Source organism: Vulpes lagopus, chromosome 1, assembly GCF_018345385.1.
Source record: "Vulpes lagopus strain Blue_001 chromosome 1, ASM1834538v1, whole genome shotgun sequence".
NCBI lineage: Eukaryota > Metazoa > Chordata > Mammalia > Carnivora > Canidae > Vulpes > Vulpes lagopus.
The window spans coordinates 70,981,126-71,001,989 of record NC_054824.1 but is presented as its reverse complement, the minus strand read 5'-3'; the positions used below and the strand labels follow the sequence as shown (position 1 = coordinate 71,001,989).

Genomic DNA, 20,864 nt, shown 5'->3' with positions numbered 1-20,864 from the left:
AGTGTCTTGATCAAGCCACCAACATTCTCCTTCCTCATGGTTTTTCTTTTTTTTTTATGATTTTATTTATTTATTCATGAGAGACACCCAGAGAGGCAGAGACATAGGCAGAGGGACAAGCAGGTTCCGTGCAGGGAGCCTGATGTGGGACTCGATCCTGGGACCCCAGGATCACGCCCTGGGCCAAAGGCAGGCACCAAACCACTGAGCCACCCAGGCACTACCCCCCAAGGTTTTTCTAATTGACATTGGAACTGAGAAATTAAATTAATCCCCTATTTGGTGAGCTAAAGAAAAACATATTTCTTAATACATAGTGAAAGGATTTTACTGATAAACACAATTTTTTTTGAGACCTTCCTAGGGAAAACCTATATATTTATATATTGGGCCTACACAAGCACATAAAACTAACATGCAAAAAGTTAGACTGATCATGAAGGAAGACAAAAAAGAGGGGAGGTAGTTAACCTTCAGATTTTATCAAATAAAACATTTTTAGTTCATTAAATCAAAATAGAATAACATTAAAAATATTTTAATAAAAAATATTTTAAGGCAAAGTCAACACATTTACTAATAAATTTGACTTCAAAAATATAAAGGACATATAAGGGTATATTAATGTACCAAAAGTGGTAAATCATTTGTCAAACTTCACAGAATGTACACACAAAAAGTGAACCTTAATATGGACCCTATATAGAGATTATAGTTGAAAATAATGCATCAGTATTGGTTCATCTGTTGGAATAAATGTACCATACCAAGGCAAGGTGTAAATAGGAAATTATGGGGAGAGAGAGAGAGGAGGGATATGGAAATGCTCTGGATTTTTCACTAAATTTTTCAATAAACCCAAAACAGCTCCTAAAAAATAAAAATTGTTAATTAAAAAAGGAATAAAGTACAGTACATGGTACAACATGGATGAACCTTAAAAATATTAAGTTAAAAGAAAAGCCAGACACAGAAAATCCATATATTTTATGTTCTATTTATATGAAATAACTGGTATAAGTAAATTCATAGAGACAAAAAATAGATTAATGGTTGCCAGGGTCAGGGGAGAAGAGAAAAATGGGTAGTGACTGCTTAATAGTTTGGAGTTTTCTTCTGGAGTAATATTCTGGAACTGGATGATGCTGATGGTTGCACACTATTGTGAAGGTATATATACCACTGAATTGTATACTTTAAAATGATGAGTTTTATGTTATATATATTTCACTACTGAAAAAATTTAAAACTAAGTCAAAGAAACGTAGGAGAATATAGTTTCAAACATAAACATATGAGTTTAAAAAATAGGGAAAAAATGCAGTGAACCAAAAGAGACACTACAGGGTGTGATAGATGAGTGATTTTCGAAGGACAGTAATGACTATCATGTTTACCTCCTAGAAAGCAGCAGTGTGATTAATAGGAATTCTTAATTCTCACTTCAGAAGATTTCAAGACTTTTCTAAGCCTTTCTTTTCCATATTCTTTCTTCTTCTACAGTTTCTTTTCTTTAATTCATTATGGCTTTAAAATATTTTTACTATGTGTTGTATTTATTGCTTATGCTTATTTATTTTATAATTATTAATTTTAATTGCGCACTTTTTTGCTCTAAAAATAAAATTGGCATCTTCATATACACAATACAAAATTTTCTCTTTTTTTTCCAATTTTATTGCAAAATAATTGACATATATCACTATATAAATTTAAGGGGTGCAGCATGATGGCTCAAGTTGCAAATATTGTGAATTGATTACCACAACAGATTTAGTTAACATCTATCATCTCATATAGATACAATGAAAAGAAATTAATTTTCTTCTTGGACTAGAATTTCTTTTTCCTTAAATTTTTTTTATTTAGGTCAACACACAATGTTACATTAGTTTCAGGTGTACAACATAGTAATTCGACAAGTCTAAACATTATATAGTGCTCACAAGTGTAGCTACCATCTGTCACCATACAACACTGTTATAGTATTATTGACTATATTCCCTAAGCTGTACCTTTTATTCTTGTGACTTATTCATTCCATAACTAGAAGCCTGTACATCCTGCTCCCCTTCACCCATTTTGCCCACACCCCTACTCCATCCCTTCTGGCTACCATCAATTTGTTCTCTGTATTTATAGTCTGATTCTGCTTTTTGTTTGTTTATTCGTTTGTTTTGCTTTTATAGTCCACATATAAATAAAATCATATGGTATTTGTCTTGGAATATAATTTCTAAAAAAAATTTCCACTCCAAGTCTCCACTTTCTGAAAAAGTCGGGCATAGGAATTCTACATTTCATATGATATTCAAGATTATATCTCAGTGATCAGATTTCCTCCTTCTATTCAGCTTTATTTTCTTTTACTCTTTTTTACCTGTATTTTTCACTTCCTCATACCCACTTGGAAAATTGTCAGCTTCATAAAGAAACCTATCAAACAGTCTAGGCCTAATTACATTTCCCATTGGATTTTCTAAGAGTCTTTGATCGTCATATATCAGGTTGTGATTAGTGGCAGGCTATCAGAGAGCTTGGGATAGGATATTTCTCTGAAGGGATCAGTCTCTAGATCAGATTTGAAGCCAGAGTAACATTAAAGCATCTTGATTTGATAGCTGGGTGATGGTGTGAGCCCGTTCAAGCAGCTGGTAAAAGAAGACTGGGACTTGGAATACAAGCTTTGTTTCCAGAATCCAAAGTTATTTTTTTCCCTTGGAGATGTTGCAAAATCTCCTGGGTGTAGGAAAGTTGTCAGGAGAACCTACATTAAGGATCAAAAAATGAAGATGTATAGAGTTTAAGAAAAGAGAAGTGTAGACAGAACACTTGTTGGTCATGTTATAAAAGGAAAGGTGTCCAGAGACTAGTCAAGGAAGATTCTGACCCTTCTTAGAGCCATTTTTATGGAGAGGATGCGTGGAGGAAAGGTAATGGCCCATTACTGGTTTCTATAACAACTCATTGTCTGAACACATTCTCATATGACACAGGTATGACTCCCTCCCTCCTTATATAGTCCTTGGCAATACATGAGACCCATGCTGTCTTGTCCCCAACCTCTATTTCTCAGTACCACCTCCCTGACATGAACCCTTCTTGGCCTGGCACACTGAGCAAGCTGTCAAATCTCTGTAGGATGTATGGCTACATGAATGTTCATGGGTCACATGTTTGTATCCCTCAGAAAAGATCAGTCCTGAGTGAGTGGTATTTAGATACAATGTCATATTTGCTGTAGAGAAAGAAAATCCATTCTGATAATAACCAATGTGGGGAGTATTTTAAATATATTCCATGATACCAACATCCAAACAAGCAAACCAAAGTTATAGTGACATAAGAAATTTGAAGTGAAGGAACTTTATAGGGCACACAAAACAACCTATCACACATAGAAGTTCTTCTTCCACAGAGCAAGAATCCTCAATAAGCAAGTTACCATATTTTTAAAGATCTTTGTGAAATATTCATACCAACAGAATCTCAGTCGAGTCTCAACTCTCAGCCTTTAAAGAATGGATGGCTATGCTACTTTTTTCTTCTTCTCCCTTAACTAGGTAACTTGGAAATGTTAACTGAGGGATCAAATTATTGTCTTTTAATACTTTTGCTTCTATTATCACTGTAAATTCTGATATCATTCAGCACTGATATTCCTTGAATGTAAGCCATGGACTCTCATGTTTCATTAATTGTTGAATATTCACTGAATTCCTCTCCTATGTGACTGCTGAAAAGAGAAGTTAGGGAAAGTGCACAGCAAGGCTGCTCCTACAAAAGGTACTCCATACTTGACTATTTACCTAACTTACCTTTTTTACAGCTTTTTCTCCTGACCAGGCCCACAAGTGCAGCAAGAAGTAATACCAAAATAAGCACTATCTTCCATGAAAAATTCATCATGGGCTCTAAAATGGAAAACCCAGAATCCCATTAAGTCATGAAACTGGAAAAATTCCAAGATCATTCTTTTTATCTAAGCAGCTCCTGAGTTAGAGGGTGAGAAGTGGATCTCTCAAGAAGGAAGCTGATCTGTCCCTCCCTACTCTGCAAAAGCTGAGGAAAGACACAAGGTTTATGCTAGCTTTACCCTTTGCTCCTGTAAGAAATACACACACATATAAATACACACACATTTCTTTCCCTTCTCTTTTCCAATTATATCACCACCATCACTGGAATGACAAGAATAGCAAAAAGATAAAATTATTTAATCCACAAGCATGAAGATGGTATTAAGAAAAACAAGTTTCTAATCCTGAAGACAATTCACAATAAAGAAAAAAAACCCCAAAGTGATATTGGCTTCATATCAGAAGAAGAGAGTTTATCCTTACAGTGATGATAGAGTAAATTCTTAGAAGTTAGTGTATGTATAACAATAAAACCTGAGGGCTTTAGTCAAGTCAAAGGAGGTCAGTAGGATCTCCAGGTGTCCTGATGATCAGTTTTGTAAGAGCAGATGGTTTTATCAGAGAGAAGAAAATAAAAATTTAAAAATAGTAGAGCAATAAAATAAGTAAGTTTGGGGTTGTCTTCATATATATTTCCAAAAGTTGAGAGAAACACATGGAATCACCAACCTGAGAGAGAAAAAGTTGCCATTTTCTCCTCATCAAGATGGGGGTTGCTAATGGTACAAGTTACATTCACAATAGAGCTATTCGTGACCAATAGAGATGTCTCCACATGGAATAGCCCATGGCTGCCTTCAGTCATAACCTCTGAAAATGCTGGTATTATCTTTCCTTCCATGTCCTTCCACTTTACATGGGGCTCTGGGAACCACCCTTCTGAACTGCATATCAACTCTATTTCTCCGTCCTTTTGTTCTTTTATGGTGATCTGCGGAGAAGAACCCAGACCTGCGGAGTGGAGATCAAGGAACAAAACCCAGAGTGTCTAATAAGAGGTTATATAGTCAGTAACTTCACTGAGAAGAAAGAGGGGGATTCAAAGGCTTGGTTGAGAGAGCAAAGCTTATAGGGGAATTAAACTCCACTTAGGGATGAGACTAGCTGGAGTTGTTTCTAGGTTTGTTATGTTCATTTATTTTTATTTTTATTTTTTTTTGTGTGTGTGTTCCTAAAGTCATCCTCAGAGTCAGAGGAACAATAAATTTTAAATCCAATCTTTTCTTTTCTGTATCTGAAAACAAAATAGCTTTGACCAAGACATGAATCACATGGATAGGATGAAAGAAAGTGAGTAAAAGAATATTCTCAAATATCCAGATTTTATAAATATGTGCATCCAGCGGCAAAAAAATGATAGAGTCCATTTAACTTCTCAACATGTGCCCCTGTGGATATTTCATGAATATGTTTATGATTGAGATCCAAAATCAGTGGGAGAAACAAATCAATTATGCAAGATGTTGGCCTTATTTGCTAACCTTGAAAAGTCAACTCTTATTCACAAATAAAAACAGGGGGGGATTATGATGCAGGGAGCAATTTTGTCTTTCTTCTTCCAACCTGCCAGTTCTGTTGATACTTATTATTTTTGCTTGTATGTGAATGCAGTCTAGTCTTCACATAATTATTCTTCCTAGTAACTATATACATTGTCCAGAATTTTTTTTTCATTGTCCAGAATTTTAAGAACACCCTGTGAAATAATGAGTTCTGTGTAAAGTTCGGGAGTAAAATTCTCAAATTTCACTAATTGTATGGTCATTTTATAGAGATCTGGGGGGAGTGTACAAGTTCTACACCCAGAGAATTAATTAAATCTGGCCCATTTAAGCCCACTAAGTACTGAACTTTAAGTATGTACTACAGTTTCTATGCATATAAATTTGACAAGTGAATGGACATTCCAAAAATTTCAAGTGCCAGGGGAAATTTCCAAGGACTAGCATGTTAAAGCAGTAGGAGCAGAGGTTGAATCCAAAATATCTGGAATCCTTACCTACTACCTTTAGATCGAAACTGGCCTCCTGATAGACACCATCTTTTTCAAAAAGGCACCGGTACTGCCCATCATCTGACACTATAGCATTGTGTATCTGCAGAGTCAGTCTCCCCTCCTCAGCGGCATCATTCACCAACACTGTCCTTCCTCTATATTCTGACATCTGCTCTTCAGTCACGTGTTCCCCATCCACATACACATACACAGCAGGATAACGGTGTGATTGGATCCACCTCACCTCCATGCTTTGTGCATTAGTCTCAGGGGACAGATAACAGGTTAATTGTATGTCTTCTCCCACTCTGACAAGGATGGGCTGGGAAGGTCCAATCACTTTTAAGGAAGCTGTGAGATACAATAGACAAAACACAATAAAGACACAACATGGAGTAAATAGTGTCATCAGTAAGAACATCTCCAGTGGGGTTTAGACTCATGAGCATCCCGGGGAGCTGTGAGGCACCAGGTCATCCTGCAGAGAGAGGGAGGTTTCAGGGGAATCAGGATAGACCTTGTCCCTGAAAAAAGGAACTATTAATAGAACCCACACCTGCCTCTACCTATTTTATTCAGATTACAACCCAATAAAATAATTTTGCAGTTAATACTCCTAGAATAAAATTAACATTTTATCACTTCATATCTGTATGACCACCTTAAACTACTTCTCAATCTGTATATACCTCAATTTCTTAAACTGTGAAATAAATATATTACCATCAAAATCATAAGATTGTTCTGAGTTAAACAAAATAATCTATATAAAACTTTTGGGTGACTATACAGTGTGAGTGAAGGCATGCAGACCGTGAGACGTGAAGGCACAGAAACCAATCCCATTGTCTTGATAAAGAGAAGGGATGATGATGAGTTTCAGGTGAATTTTTAGTAATGAAATATGAAGAAACCTTCCCCTGGTTTGATTTTTATACCTTATAAGTCAGACCCAACTACCATATTTTAGTTCCCTGAAGTCCCACGTATGTGGAGCTCTCAACATACACCAGGTTCAATGTGCTTAGATTATTTTGAGAAACATTGTAAGAGCAAGAACTGGGGATGTTGCCAAAATACAAAACACAAAACAATAATGAATACATAAAAAGTCTAATACTCCCATTGTGAAAATTGGAGATTTTCTCTGATGTCTTTCCTGGACCCCAAACTATGTTACGCTTCCAGTTCATCAGTCTCTGGCCATGCTAGTTTTTCTCTGTTCTAAATTGAGAGTCATCCTTCTCTATCAAATGATAAAAATGCTTTCACATAGGTTATGATAATTTCTAATAGGTATATGGGCATAAATTTGTATATTGTTACATGGGAGTAACCAAAGACAAAAGACAAAATGACCAAAGACAAAATGTAATTAGATAAAATCTGCTAGGTACTTCTTTAGAAAGAAAACTTACACAATCTTAATTTTCAGATTATTCCCTTCTATTCTAGCTAAAATTTGACTCCCAACTATTTCCAGCATTTTGTTTGCTTTATCTTTCAATTTTACATAAAACAAAATCTCCATTGCAAATGTATCCATTAAAATCTGAAGATGAAAGTAGGATTCAGAAAAAATTCAACTAGGGATTAGTCTGCTGCTATTTCTCCTTCCATATATTTTACAGTAAATTACTTAGTAAAATAGACAATTTCCTAATCTCCATCACCCATATAAGTAGATGCATTATAGATATATGAAACTCCTGTTATTTCAGAATCCAAGTAGAAAATAAAGTTTAAGGAACAGGGAAAAAATCATGCAACTCAATCTGCTAAAAATTGATATTCTACTAGAATACAAGCTCCTTGAGATAAGCTCTGAATAATCTTCTTTAGATACTTTTATTCATAGCCTTCCACACAGTTTATGCTCACATTTATTGCTTTGTTTTATTTGGGGGGTATTATATGTATGTTACTGAAGTGCCCTGAATGTTACTGAAATATTCACTGAAAATTAAATCCTTTCTGGAGTGTGCAGTTTACTGAAAAATATACCAATTCTTTGAAACCTGATAATATCATCATCATGTCATACAATCCTCTTTCAAACAGCATATTCAAATAAGATGGCTATCTCATTTCCTCAATATGCTATATTTTTATATTATATAATATTATATTAATTATATCATAACATATCATATCCAGAGTTTTAGAGCCTGACACTACATCAGAGATTAAGTTAAACATGGAGGTTCCTCAAGAAGTTAAAAATAGAACTACTCTATGACTCAGCAATTGCGCTACTGAGTATTTACTCCAAAGATATAGATGTAGTGAAACTCTGGAACATCTACACCCCAATGTTCATAGCAGTAATGTCCACAATGGCCTAACTGTGGAAGAAGCCATGATGCCCTTCGACAGATGAATGGATAAAGAAGATGTGATACACACACACACACACACACACACACACACACTATGGAATATTACTCAGGCATCGGAAAGGATGAACACTTACCATTTGCTTTGATGTAGATGGAACTGGAGAATATAATGTTGAGTGAAATAAGTTAATTGGAGAAAGACAATTATCATATGGTTTCACTCACACATGTAATATAAGAAATAGTGAAAGGGACTATAAGGGAAAGGAGGGAAACTAAGTGGGGAAAAATTAGAAAGGAAGATGAACCATGAGAGACTCTTAACTCTGAGAAACAAACTGAGGTTTGCTGAAGGGGCAGTGGGTGGCAAGATGAGGTAGCTAGGTGATGGGCATGAAGGAGGGCACATGATGAGATGAGCACTGGGTGTTATATTTTGGCAAACTGAATTTAAATTAAGAAAATAAAAAAAAATTAAAAAAAATTAATGTTAGAAAAAGAAATAATCTCTGAAAAGCATTTAGCATCACACCAGACATATAATTAATATTTTTAAATTAGTCATTATTTTTATAATAAGATTATTTTATAGAGATGAGTGGGGGATGGGATAGGTGAGTGATAGTTATGTAGGAAGGCATTTTTTGTGATGAGCACTGGGTGTTGGATATAAGTGATGAATCACTGAATTCTACTCCAGAAATCAATATTGCACTGTATGTTAACTAACTAAAATTTAAATTTAAAAAGAGATTATTTGCCATAATGGGACTTCTACAGCAAGCTTAGTCTGCCAGCAGCCACCTGCAGTGGGACCTTGTGTTTGAGTTCTAATTCATGGATTAACATAGTGGTATCTGTGAAGCTCCTGGTGTCCTCAATCAAAAGCCCTCAAAGCTCCTGAGGGTGCAGCCCTGTATCCCCCACCCAACAGGGAGCCAGGGGGAGCTCCATATTTTCATCGTGCTTTACTGTGGTCCCAGAAGGTCAGCACAACTAGGAACAACACATCAGATTGTACTTAGCATGCTGGGTCTCCGATGGACCTGTCAAATTGGTTCAAATAACTCAGAGTGACTCTTCACCTAAAGTCTTCCTGAGGGACAGAGCCATGTGTCCACTTGCCCCAAACACTGGCTCGACATTCTGGTCTGTAACTAACAAGTTCTTCTGGTCAAGGTTTCTGTCTTATTATAAGCAGATGCTGCCCAGGCAACAGGGGATCTGACTTGGAAGGTACAGCTTACTGGGGTGCAGCTGTCCATGGATTGTGGAATTACCTTTGACCCTCCTGAGGCCCTTCTCTAAATTTATCTTTATGGCCTAATGGGGTCGAAAGTGTCACACTAGAACTCTGGCAGAGATTGGGATGTGTTTGCCACCCTGATTTTCCTCAAAACTTCCTACTTGGGCTGAAGAGTATGCTCAAGCTCACCTAATGTGCACATAGGTATATGCGCACACACACATTTCTGTAACCAGTGAGTGGAGGGAGAGCAGGAGATTAGTGGAAAACAAGTGATACAAGGTCATATGTATCTGAGCAGGAAACAGGCTGGTTATCATGGGCTGGGAGAAGAGGTCACAGAAAGGAGGAAGTGGTAAGGAGGCAAAGGAGAAACTGAAAGAGGCTCAAATATCAGTTGGTTACTTTTTAAACCACTTATCTTTACCTTAGGTACAGTAAAGTAATACTGCAGTCCAACTGTTAAGTAAAGAAAGAAAAAGAAAAACAGGAAAATGATTGATTGCCTCAGGCAGTGTTCCAGGCTACATCTGGGAAAGTTATGGCTCCCTCCCAGTAGTGATGAGGTTTGGATCCACTGGGGTGTGCAGAAACCACAGCAGGGCCAGAGGGTTGAGGTGACAGGTGGGGAACTCTAGTTACCATGATGACACTGCCTTCACACTAGAAAGATTTTAAAAGGGCTCCCAGAGTCCCACAGTCCATCCTATACCATCCCTTACACACACAGGTAGCACCCTTTCCTCCAGCCAAATAGAGCAATGATTATGTCTGTGCCTTTTATAGGTGTCCATCTGAGGCTTACTGGGGTCCCCGTGAACACTTAGTCATGAAGTGCAAAGGTACCTGAGGGAGCCTGTGGAGGGCTGTGTTTTGTCAGTCCCCTCTGATACTAACTGAACTTGACTTGGTAAAGTCATGCCTCAGTTTCTCTTCTGGATCATGAGTTGTCATGGTAGCTCCCACTGGCTTTGTCTGAGGTTATTGCTTCCCTTTGGGGCAAGCAGGGTCTCCTCTATACTAGCACATCCAATATCTACTTACCTAGCTCATTCTGGAATTTCTCTGGAAAAAAAACAAGAATAATATATTAAGGAATTTGATCTAAGGGAAAGGAGAGAAAATATTTAAAAAGAAAAAAGTTCTAAATTTTATTGAAAAGCTCAATTCATAAAATTTTTTTTAAAGATTTTATTTATTTATTCATGAGAGACACAGAGGCAGAGACATAGGCAGAGGGAGAAGCAGGCTTCCTGCAGGAAGCCCGATACAAGAATCAATCCCAGGGGATCCCTGGGTGGCGCAGCGGTTTGGCGCCTGCCTTTGGCCCAGGGCGCGATCCTGGAGACCCGGGATCGAATCCCACGTCGGGCTCCCGGTGCATGGAGCCTGCTTCTCCCTCTGCCTATGTCTCTGTCTCTGTCTCTGTCTCTCTCTCTCTGTGACTATCATAAAATAAAAAAAAAAAAAAAAAAAAAAGAATCAATCCCAGGACCCCAGGATCATGACCTGAGCCAACAGCAGAGACTCAATCACTGAGCCACCCAGGTGCCCCCGTAAAGAAGAAATTAAACACAGAAAAATATTCCTTCCCATGGATCACCTAGTGATCCAGCTGTTTTTCCTTTTATTTCCAATAAAAGCCTCTTGGTTCTATTACCCCACCATAGTTTATTTCTGCTGATATTTAACATATTGATATTTAATATCTTGTCAAACTGATACATATTCTTATAAGTGCATAAAAGCTATAAAAATATATGGACATAGATAATTATCACCTATAATTCCAAATTGAGAGACAAAACATATATAAAGCATTTATATAATATATATTCAGCTGCTTTTAACATTCACATGTGATGTTTTCTTTAAGTTATTTAGTATATCCATTTATATAAGTAAGAATAACTAAATCTCTATATCTAAATATAGAAGATATACCAAAAGTCTTAGTGCAGTTTTAAGTTATTTTTTTTTCAGTTTTAAGTTATTTAAAGCCATTATTCCTTATGTGATTGGAAATGTTTATAGATAGATACATAGGTGGGTAGATAGGTAATAGATAGATGTAATCTTTATATAAATAGTCCGTCATGAGGATTTTTTCAACCATTAAAATCATTTGAAAACAGCATGTTTCATCAATGCTATAATTTATAGTCACATAAGATACTTAACACTCCACTGTTGTATTGTGCCTTTTTAACTGTTGTTTTATTGCTATTTATAAATGAGGCTATAAGTAAGATACTATTATTTAATAGCTGTCTCCATCTCTGATTATCTTCACATGACAGGTTCTTAAAAGTAATTGGCACAATGTGGTACAGGAAAGCATTTTAATTGAAAGAATATAGTTTTATTCTCTATCATGTAATGTATATTTGTGAGTAAAGAAAATTAATTCAGAAAGAAGAAAAGGTGGAATTTGAAAATAACTAAACAAATTAACAATCACTATTTAATAAAAATATAGTATATATTTCCAGTCATAGTTTATACTTTTTAATACATATTACTAAATTTTAGATATTTTCCTTGATAAAAAAATATTAGGTGCTATGGAACTGTCCTTTGAGACTTTCCTGCTAATCTGAATACACTGGTCCTAGAGACAGAGCTCTGACCTGGAATGGAGATGACTGAGCTCTTCTTCTCATTGAGGATGGGGTTGTGGATGAGACAGGACACATTCTCCACAGAGTCATTCCTGACCACCAGAGTGGCTTCCACATAGAACAGGCCATTTTCATATTGGATTAAATGCTCAGAAGCAGCCAGCAACTTCTCTCCTGTGATATCTTCCCAATAAACCTGAGGTTCTGGGAACCAGCCTTTTGCAGTGCACACAAGTTGGATTCTACTTTCAACAGGTGCCTCCATGTGGATGTAAGGGGCAGACCCCAGACCTGTATAGGAAAGACACAGCCCTGAGGCCTGGAGACCATGGAAGCACAAATCACAGAAACCAAGATCCCAGTGAAATCGCCCATAGGGAGAGGGTAGGAGTTCATGGGTCCAGGGAACAAGTCATCCAAAGGTCTTCTTCCCATTCAAATTGGATTTCATATACACTTTGCTTGTTCCCCATTCTGGATCTTTAAACTTTAGCATATGAGCAGTATTTTTCTTCAGATCCAGACAGGAAGAGAATAAGAGAAAGGGACATAATGACATTTTGCTTATGTCACTAGAACTGCCAGCAAAGATGTGTTATAAATTTATTCATTGAGGGATCCCTGGGTGGCGCAGCGGTTTGGCGCCTGCCTTTGACCCAGGGCGCGATCCTGGAGACCCGGGATCGAATCCCACGTCGGGCTCCCGGTGCATGGAGCCTGCTTCTCCCTCTGCCTGTGTCTCTGCCTCTCTCTCTCTCTCTCTCTCTCTCTCTGTGTGTGACTATCATAAATAAATAAATTAAAAAAAATTTATTCATTGAACTTTCCCATGCTACAAACTCTGTCTGGCATTTTAGATGATATCTTGACTCTGATTAATTAGAATGTTTACTATAAAGCTAGAAATCATCTCAATGGGGTGAGATGATTTAGGGGGATTACTAAAAGGGGATTACTCTTCACTTTTTTCTGTTGGTGGTTGTGATCTTAGGGAGCAAGCAGATAACCTGGGCATGTAGAATGAGATGCCCTTGAGGAGCCTTGGTTTCTAAATATTCCTTACAATCAATGGGAAAATGTTCTTGAGAAATCCTAGTTTCATGAAATTCTTTCCTTATTCAAAATCGCTCTCAAACCCAAACAAAGGGACTATATTTCCCATAGATGATAACTCTCTCTATCACTTGCTGAGGGAAAGAGACTCACTCCCTTCATCTACAGCCTTAGAAAATGTGTGGTTTATTTTCAAAGGTTCCTGATAGTGAACAGCTGCTTTCCTCTCTCCACACCTCAGAAATACATAGATCTCAGAAATACATCCATCTTCAATCACCTAGAACATAACAATAATAATCATGGGTGTTAAGAAAAAATGGTGTTAGGGAGCAGCCTTAGTCTGAGTCAGAGATGGTAATATCTCTAGAGAACTATTTCCCTGAGAAGATAAATAGATTTGCCTGTTTTTCTCTTTAGCATGTGGGGGAATTATTCTTGCCAGGGAACCATATGATTATTTACTTTTCAGATACGTGTTTTTCCCCTAGGACAAATAGTTTTGTAAGTCATCCCCTTTTTCTTAACTGTTTCCCACTTTGCTAATACAAAAACATCAGACGAAAGCCTGTCATTCACAGTGGGGATGTCCAACTGCATCTCAATAAAAACATAAAGTTCTTAACCTCTTTGTTCCCAGCATTAGCTTTCTAACTGGGAGCATTCCACAAAGAAAGACAATTTTCCCATTTAGTTACTGCATATTGGAGGGTGGGTAGATAACAATGCATTCCATTGAGATATGGTTGCTGGGCAGTTAGCTGGACTCACTCACTCTGTGATTGACCTGCCCTAACACACCAGCCTGATACAGCACAAATTTGTGCCTCAGTAAAATTGCTAATGACCAGATGTCATGGATTGCAATTAGTGGTCAAGAATAGTCAGAATAGTCAATACTGTGTAAGTAAAATTCGAGAAGATTGTTTATAAGTGAGCTTGCTTTGAAGACTTCAGAATCACTTGCCTTCAAAGGAATCAGGACAGAGGACTGGTCATTAGGAATTACCTGGAGGATTGAAAGGGAATTTTTCAACGTATTTCTCAGTTCATTACCATAAGCTTACCACAAAGTAATATACTTCTCCCTCCAAGACTCTATGTCTTTTCCAAGATATTCACCTGTAACTTTAAGCAGCAAGCTTGTTTCTTGACAATAGTTATTTTCTTGGATACAGCACCAGTATTCCCCATTATCGGATGGCTGGATATTCTTTATCTTCAGAGTCACTTTTCCCTCAAGAATGCCATCCTTTATCACCTCTACCCGGCCTCTGTACTCCTCCATCTGCATCTCGGTCACATCAGCTCCTTCCCAGTGTGCAAACACAGGTGTGCTGGGCTCTGAGCGGTACCAGGTCACCTTCATGTGCATTGCGGTCCTCTTGGGGAGGAGCTGACAGGTTAGTAGGGCATCTTCCCCAATCCTGGCCAGGATAGGATGTGTAGGACCAATCACTCTCCAGTTTTCTACAAAACAGAGTGAAAAAGAGGTACCAGAAAATGCCAATTGGAAGATTAATATGCTTGCTTTGGGATGTCCAATATATCAAAATGGAGGCATCTGGAGGATGGAGGACTTTATTTTCAGTGATTTAGAGAAATCTAGCACAATGCTTTGCACATTTGGCTGTTAAAAACACTATTTTGTGTACTTAAAATAGCATGCAGTTCAAAAATTTGAGTGTTAGTGCTAAATCTGTCACCAGCTGTGTGATTTGGGGGGACAAACCCATTATTTTCAGTGAGGTCTGAGATTTGGAATCTCAATTTCTTCATCTTTAAGGTACCAAAGCCACCATCTCTGGGTTGTTTTTATTTTCAAAGAAGTTAATGTTTAAATTGATTTTTTTACATTGAGAACTTTGTTCGTGTTTTATATTTTATAGTAATTTATTTTATAATTAATGATTTCACTTTATATTGTTAGTGACTGATTTCATAATCATTTTTCCTAAAATAAATTTGTTCGATTTTTCAGCTTTTCAGGAGTAAAGTTCTAGTTAAGAAACTGGGATTATTTTTTAACTTGAAAAGATTTTTGGGTCCGGGGCGACAGAACTTCCATCCTGGAATCATGGCCCAGTTCATCCCGTAACCTCGCTGAGAAGGCTCCGGTGCTGGTGAATGCTGCTGTGACTTACTGGAAGCCTCGATTGGCCACATTTTGGCACTATGCCGGTTGAGCTGGTTCCTCTAACCCCTGCTGAGATCCCTACAGCTATTCAGAGTTTGAAAAAAATAGTCAAGAGTGCTCAAACTGGTAGCTTCAAACAGCTCACAGTTAAGGAAGCTCTGCTGAATGGTTTGGTGGCCACCGACGTGTGGATGTGGTTTTATGTCAGTGAGATCATGGGCAGGTGTGGCATCATTGGCTATAATGTTTGAAGACCAATCTTTAACATCTCTTTCTATGTGGCTTATTATTTGAGTGTTCTTGGACCATGTGTGATCAGACTGGTATTTGAATAAAATAAGGTATAAAAACAAAAAAGATTTTTGGTCTGGAGTAGGCAAGACTCCAGTTACTGGAGCTTTATATGTACAATGCTGTTTTTGCGAAGCTTTTTTTTGTGATGGATTAAAGACAGCAGTTTGTCTAGAGAATCTGTGCCTTTTAATAAAATTTTGAGTCATGTTTGACCTTTTTGTCATTATCTGCAAATCGAAAGGATATTTAATAATCCAGGTGTTATGATGTTTAATAATCTCATAAGTCATAATATTATATTCTTTCTCTTCCTAAAATGCTCCAGGGCCACTTGCACTTGCTCTGCCACACCCAATCATCCCAAGAAGGAACTTCAACTTGCTCCCTTGCTGATCAATATCAAACTGATGTTGGTCAACAGCTCAGTATAGAACTTACGGGAGGCCCGCTTGCATTCTTCATTTATGGAATCTAAATATGAAGCTAAATCTGAAGCTAATCCATCTGATTAACTTCTTTTACAGGATAGGAAATTGATTTATACAGAGGGCAGGACAGCCTCATGCAACATCACATAGCTTCTGGCAGCCCTCAGTCTGGAGCCTGCGCTTCTGGTCCCCTGTCCACTGTTTTTTCCACTTCTGCTTTGCTGTACTTTTCTGGGGACTCTGATATTTCCCTCTGACACTGAATTTTCATAATCTTTTTATAAGGTACAATTCAGCCAGTGAGATTTCCAAGAAATGGAAATTTCTAATTTCTTGTTTCCAAGTATTTTTATGCTCCTTAATTGATGGTAAGAAGCAGCCATTTTTCTTGTTCCCAAAGTGCTGTCCTGCATGGACACAGAAAAATACATGAGCAACTTAATGTGTTCTAAATACTACTTCATGTGCAGCCTCATTTAATTCTAAAGCCTGTCCTAGCCTATAAGACATAGGTATGTTGTTATTCTTATTGCAAAGATGAGGAAACTAAGGCAGAAGGCACTCAAGTAACTTTTCAAAGGTAACACAGCTGGAAGTTGAGGACCCTCTGGAACACAGATGCTTTGGTTCTTGGACACTCAGTCCAATATTGTCCTATCCCTTTTGATCTGGAACTCTGCATGTGGACTGTATTGCTGGGGCATCGGGGTATACAGTAAAGAGAAGACCGGCATTCTACCTGGCTGTCTCATGGTAAGCAGTACAAGGAAGAAAGAGGCAACTGCACCTGACAGACTGTATCCTGGAAAATCCACCATTCTCCCTGCAACAAACACAAGAGAAAAATATGAGTACACCCAAATGAGGTTATAATGGAGCAAGCTCACTTTGTGGTTTTCAACAGCTACATAGCCACAACGAGGAATCAACAACATCAGCACCTCCACAGTCAAACAAGGAATGGATTTGGCTCAATTTCTCTATGGTTACGGATCATTTCTGACTGTTTACTTAGTAAGCATTGTGAAGTAGTGAAGTACACTAAGTACTTACTTAGTGTGTTGTACTTTAAACTATTTTTTAGGTCTGAGGGAAGATTTCTGATTAAAATGAAAAGCCCTCCTGAGTTAAAGCGACAACAATATTTATTTGTTTTTAAAAACTTTCTAAGGTCCATTTATTCTGAGCAGGCAGAAATTATAGGGTAGGATTCAGATATTTTTTTCTTGCCCTCCTCCCAGCCCCTCCTGCAAAGTTCTTCATCACTACCCTCTCCTAGATGTACAGGAAAGAGCAAGAAGGCTCTGCATCCTCACTCTTCCGCCAGGAAGCCATCGCTAGTGCCTTGGGAGAGGCCAAGGTCTGGGGTTCACCTTGGAAAGGGAAAGAAAGAGTGATGGAAATGGTACTACAGTAAGATACCTCCAAGGAGACCACCCTCAATGGCCTTTCAGTGTCGTCTTGAAACACCTAGGAATGAGTAAAAGAAATAGCCCAACTGCAGAGATTGGCAAACCCAACATGTTCATTATATCAGCATTATAAAAATATTTCCACACAGCTAAAAAGTTTTAAGACTACCAGGACAGAAATCACATGCCAGCTTTAATTTCGAAAACTGAGAAATGCAGAGTGAAAGAAGCCTAAGACTCAATCCATCTGAGTGTCCAGGATCTTACTGTCTCTCACCAACTAGAAGGACTTGTTGAGGAGCAACGATAAGCTGATGATTGTTTCTCTTTCCCCAGAAGCTAATGCCAGTAAGATTCCAGAGGGCAGGGGAAAAGCAACAGTCACTGAAATAGAGAGTATAAACCAAGTGATTCAGGAGATTATTTATAACTGTTTTTAAAATGCATGTTTTCATCTAAAATAGCTCTAGGGAAACTGATACAAGCCCAGTCACAACACCTAGATCTCAAAGGCCGTTCAAATATCAATATGAGGGCAGCCCAGGTGGTGCAGCGGTTTAGCGCCACCTGCAGCCCGGGGTGTGATCGTGGGGACCTAGGATCGAGTACCATGTTGGGCTTTGGGCTCCCTGCCTGGAGCTGCTTCTCCCTCTGCCTGTGTCTCTGCCTCTCTCTCTCTCTCTCTCTCTCTCTCTCTCTCTCTCTCTCTGTGTCTCTATGAATAAATAAATAAAATCTTTAAAACCCCCCACAAATATCAATATGAAAATAGGACTGAGCGTTAGGAGACAGCATAGACAGCCTGTAGCTCACCACTGGATACATATCAGTCACTTCCCCTCCGAATGAAGGGGATTGACAATGCCTCCTCTTGTGAAGAGCAGAAACCTTTCATTCCACCAGGTAAGAGCAAATAAAGCCTGCAAAGTTCATCCCAAGCACCACTACTCAGTCGTGTGAACTAAGGACGCACATTTGCTACAAACTGGTTTATAGATAAATGTGTTCCTTTAGGTCTTTCATGTTAAAGCAGGGGGAAACCTACAAATGTAACTTGGAAAAAAATTGCTCAAATTAACAAAACATTTGAAGAAAGTTGTGAAAATGCATCTTAACCTTCATTGGTGCTCAGAGACAAATTCATGAGCAAGCATAAACGGGGGGAATAACTGCCTTCGACTAGGGTTCTGAATGGGAAAATTGATAGTCTTGCCCTTGGAGGATCTTTAGCAATTTCTGCAGAAGTTTTTGGTGGTCATAACTGGGGTAAGAGGGCATTCAGTGTGCTGCTAAATAACCTACAATTCACAGAAAAGCCCTTAGATCAAAGAATTATCCAGCCCAAAGTGTCAATAATGCCAAGGAATAACACTGCCATAGATCATAAATCTATGATGAAAACTTTTGGTAGATTTTTTGTAAATAAACAACTGGACTTACATTGCAAACTTTAAATTAAAACATTTTCATTACAAGGCTTTTGACATTTCTATTTTACCATTTGAACATAGGCTGAGAATCAGAATATGGTAAAGTTGGGTATTGTCAAGAAATGTGATCTAATATGTATATATATCATCGAATGTTCAAAAACCCATGTTTCATTTAATTTTCTGGATAAAGTCTAATATTAAGATGGAATGGTGAGTGATAAGTGGTAGCATGTGTTGAGGTGAATAACAATTCTGAATTCCAAGGTCACTGTTACAATTACTACCAAATAAACTTACAAATTACTATATGTCATGGGTCATTAGAGGTGGGTTCTTTTTCCAGTAAAAAACCTCAAATGTTAAATACTCAAAATGCCAAGTGACCACAGTAATAACCTGGTGAGAATAAATTTATTAAGTTCACAAAGTTTGAAGTTTATGTATCTGTATTAATTTTAAAAATAGATATAATTGATTATATGTTAACACATTTTTATAGAGAGAAAGCAAAGTAAAATAAGAATTCTGGAAGACAGGTGACTTTGTGTTTACTTCTGTGACCTGAGAATCTCCTTTTATTTTCTTGAAACTCTCCTTTCCCTCCTCTCATCCCTAACATTTTCTCAGCTGTATCATCACCACATGACACACAAGCAAGGCCCAGAGACACAAGCACAACAACATGCATGACAAATGAATAACATGAGCCTACTTTTCTGAGTTGTAATCTAGTGCCCTCACCCCTCCCACTGCACAGCAATACTATAAGGATCACATAAGCTATGGCAGACTTTGAAAAACATGGAGTGGGGTACAAGTATCTGATGAAAGTTGGAAGGTATAATGGCAAGTAGCAGAGTTTCCTGTGGGTGCCGACTGTCCACATGCTCCACTTCCTCATCTTAGTCGACTTCCCCAATTTCCCATGGTCATCAGCTGCCAGGGACTCATCAAGCCACTCACGTGTCTCTTCTCTCCTTCAGGATAAAACCAGAGGCTGCTGGGTCTTCTCAGTGGGTCTCAGGTGTACCCTTCATCCATGCAGAAGGTGTCCAAAAGCAGGTCAGGGTCCTGAGGGTGCTTACTGGCGTGAGAACTGAGAGACAGCCAGATGGTGTGGAGGTAGCTCCCGGTGACCCCTGGCTTTGGGTGAAGGAAGACTGTGCTGTGTCACCTAAACTAGCACAAACCTAGTCCTGGAGGCCCACCCTGAACATGAGATTCCAAAAAGAATAGCGTGTTCACCTCCTACTGACTGTAATCCTCAGAAAAGTGAAACTCCGACAAGTGGACTTTGACTGGGTTTCGTTATGAGTTCTTCAGGCTTGCAGACAAAATTGTAACATTAGCACTCCTCATCAGGCCCAGAAAGCCAGGGCACTAACACTGGGCCCAGTTTGACAACTAGTCTGTGCCATCTCCAACTGGCCCTCACACAGCACCTAGTAGTGGTGGTCTGTCCTCAACCTTTTCTCCACCTCCCACACATCAAGGGTCCCCCCACCTACTGTCGAGTTTGCTTCTGAATGCAGTTTGCTAGGGATTAGAGTTAAAAGCAAGACCGAAAAGCAAATGCCCCATCTCTGCTTTTACTGGTGAGAAAACAGGCTAAAGAAAGGAATTACCCTCCCCAACATCATGGCACCCAGCTAAGGTCTCATATGTGAAAGTTTATTGCTCTTTTTATCTTGATTCTCTATCCCTCTTTGCGGAGTCAGATATTGACTCTGAGATACTAAGAAAACTTAATAAGCTTATCAACCAGATGTTTGGGCACAAAAATAATAATGATTAAAACTACAGGCACTTTTTTTTTTTTTTGGCATGTGTTTTTGTTTAGGTTAGATTTTCCCTTAAATTTCCCTTAAGTCAATTTTCTTGAATCAGAGTGCAAGTCTCCCTGGGTTCCGCAGAGATGTTCTCAGGGATTCAAGAGTTCTCCAGAATAATTTAAAATTTAACGTTAGATGTTCATTTCAATATAA

General features: G+C 38.2%; 1 protein-coding gene and 1 pseudogene across 2 annotated transcripts; one reads left to right on the top strand and one right to left on the bottom strand.

Annotated features, from left to right (window-relative positions):
* Positions 1–1,839: 1,839 nt before the first annotated feature.
* Positions 1,840–20,332, bottom strand: BTNL2 (butyrophilin like 2). Of its 2 annotated transcripts, none has more exons than XM_041724198.1 (9): positions 19,843–20,332; positions 16,774–16,857; positions 14,298–14,645; positions 12,132–12,413; positions 10,546–10,566; positions 5,920–6,267; positions 4,590–4,871; positions 3,819–3,914; positions 1,840–2,767 (listed from the first exon to the last, which is right to left on the bottom strand). In XM_041724198.1, exons 2-9 carry the CDS (start codon positions 16,850–16,852, stop codon positions 2,706–2,708), a joined length of 1,518 nt encoding a protein of 505 aa, XP_041580132.1. In that variant the 5' UTR covers positions 16,853–16,857; positions 19,843–20,332; the 3' UTR covers positions 1,840–2,705. The 2 variants fall into 2 exon arrangements, with proteins under 2 accessions (XP_041580132.1, XP_041580143.1); XM_041724209.1 differs by having other exon boundaries at positions 16,822–16,857; positions 19,843–20,331.
* LOC121471880 lies at positions 14,841–16,764 on the top strand (annotated as a pseudogene).
* Positions 20,333–20,864: the final 532 nt, after the last annotated feature.

Excerpts from the sequence above, each read along its gene's own strand:
- BTNL2 (XM_041724198.1), bottom strand. The coding sequence starts at position 16,852 with ATGGTGGATTTTCCAGGATACAGTCTGTCAGGTGCAGTTGCCTCTTTC. Across the intron at positions 6,268-10,545 it reads GAAATTCCAGAATGAGCTAG|CTTCCTTAAAAGTGATTGGA; the intron begins GTAAGTAGATAT and ends TGTATCTCACAG. Across the intron at positions 2,768-3,818 it reads GAGAAAAAGCTGTAAAAAAG|GTTCTCCTGACAACTTTCCT; the intron begins GTAAGTTAGGTA and ends TCCTTAATGTAG.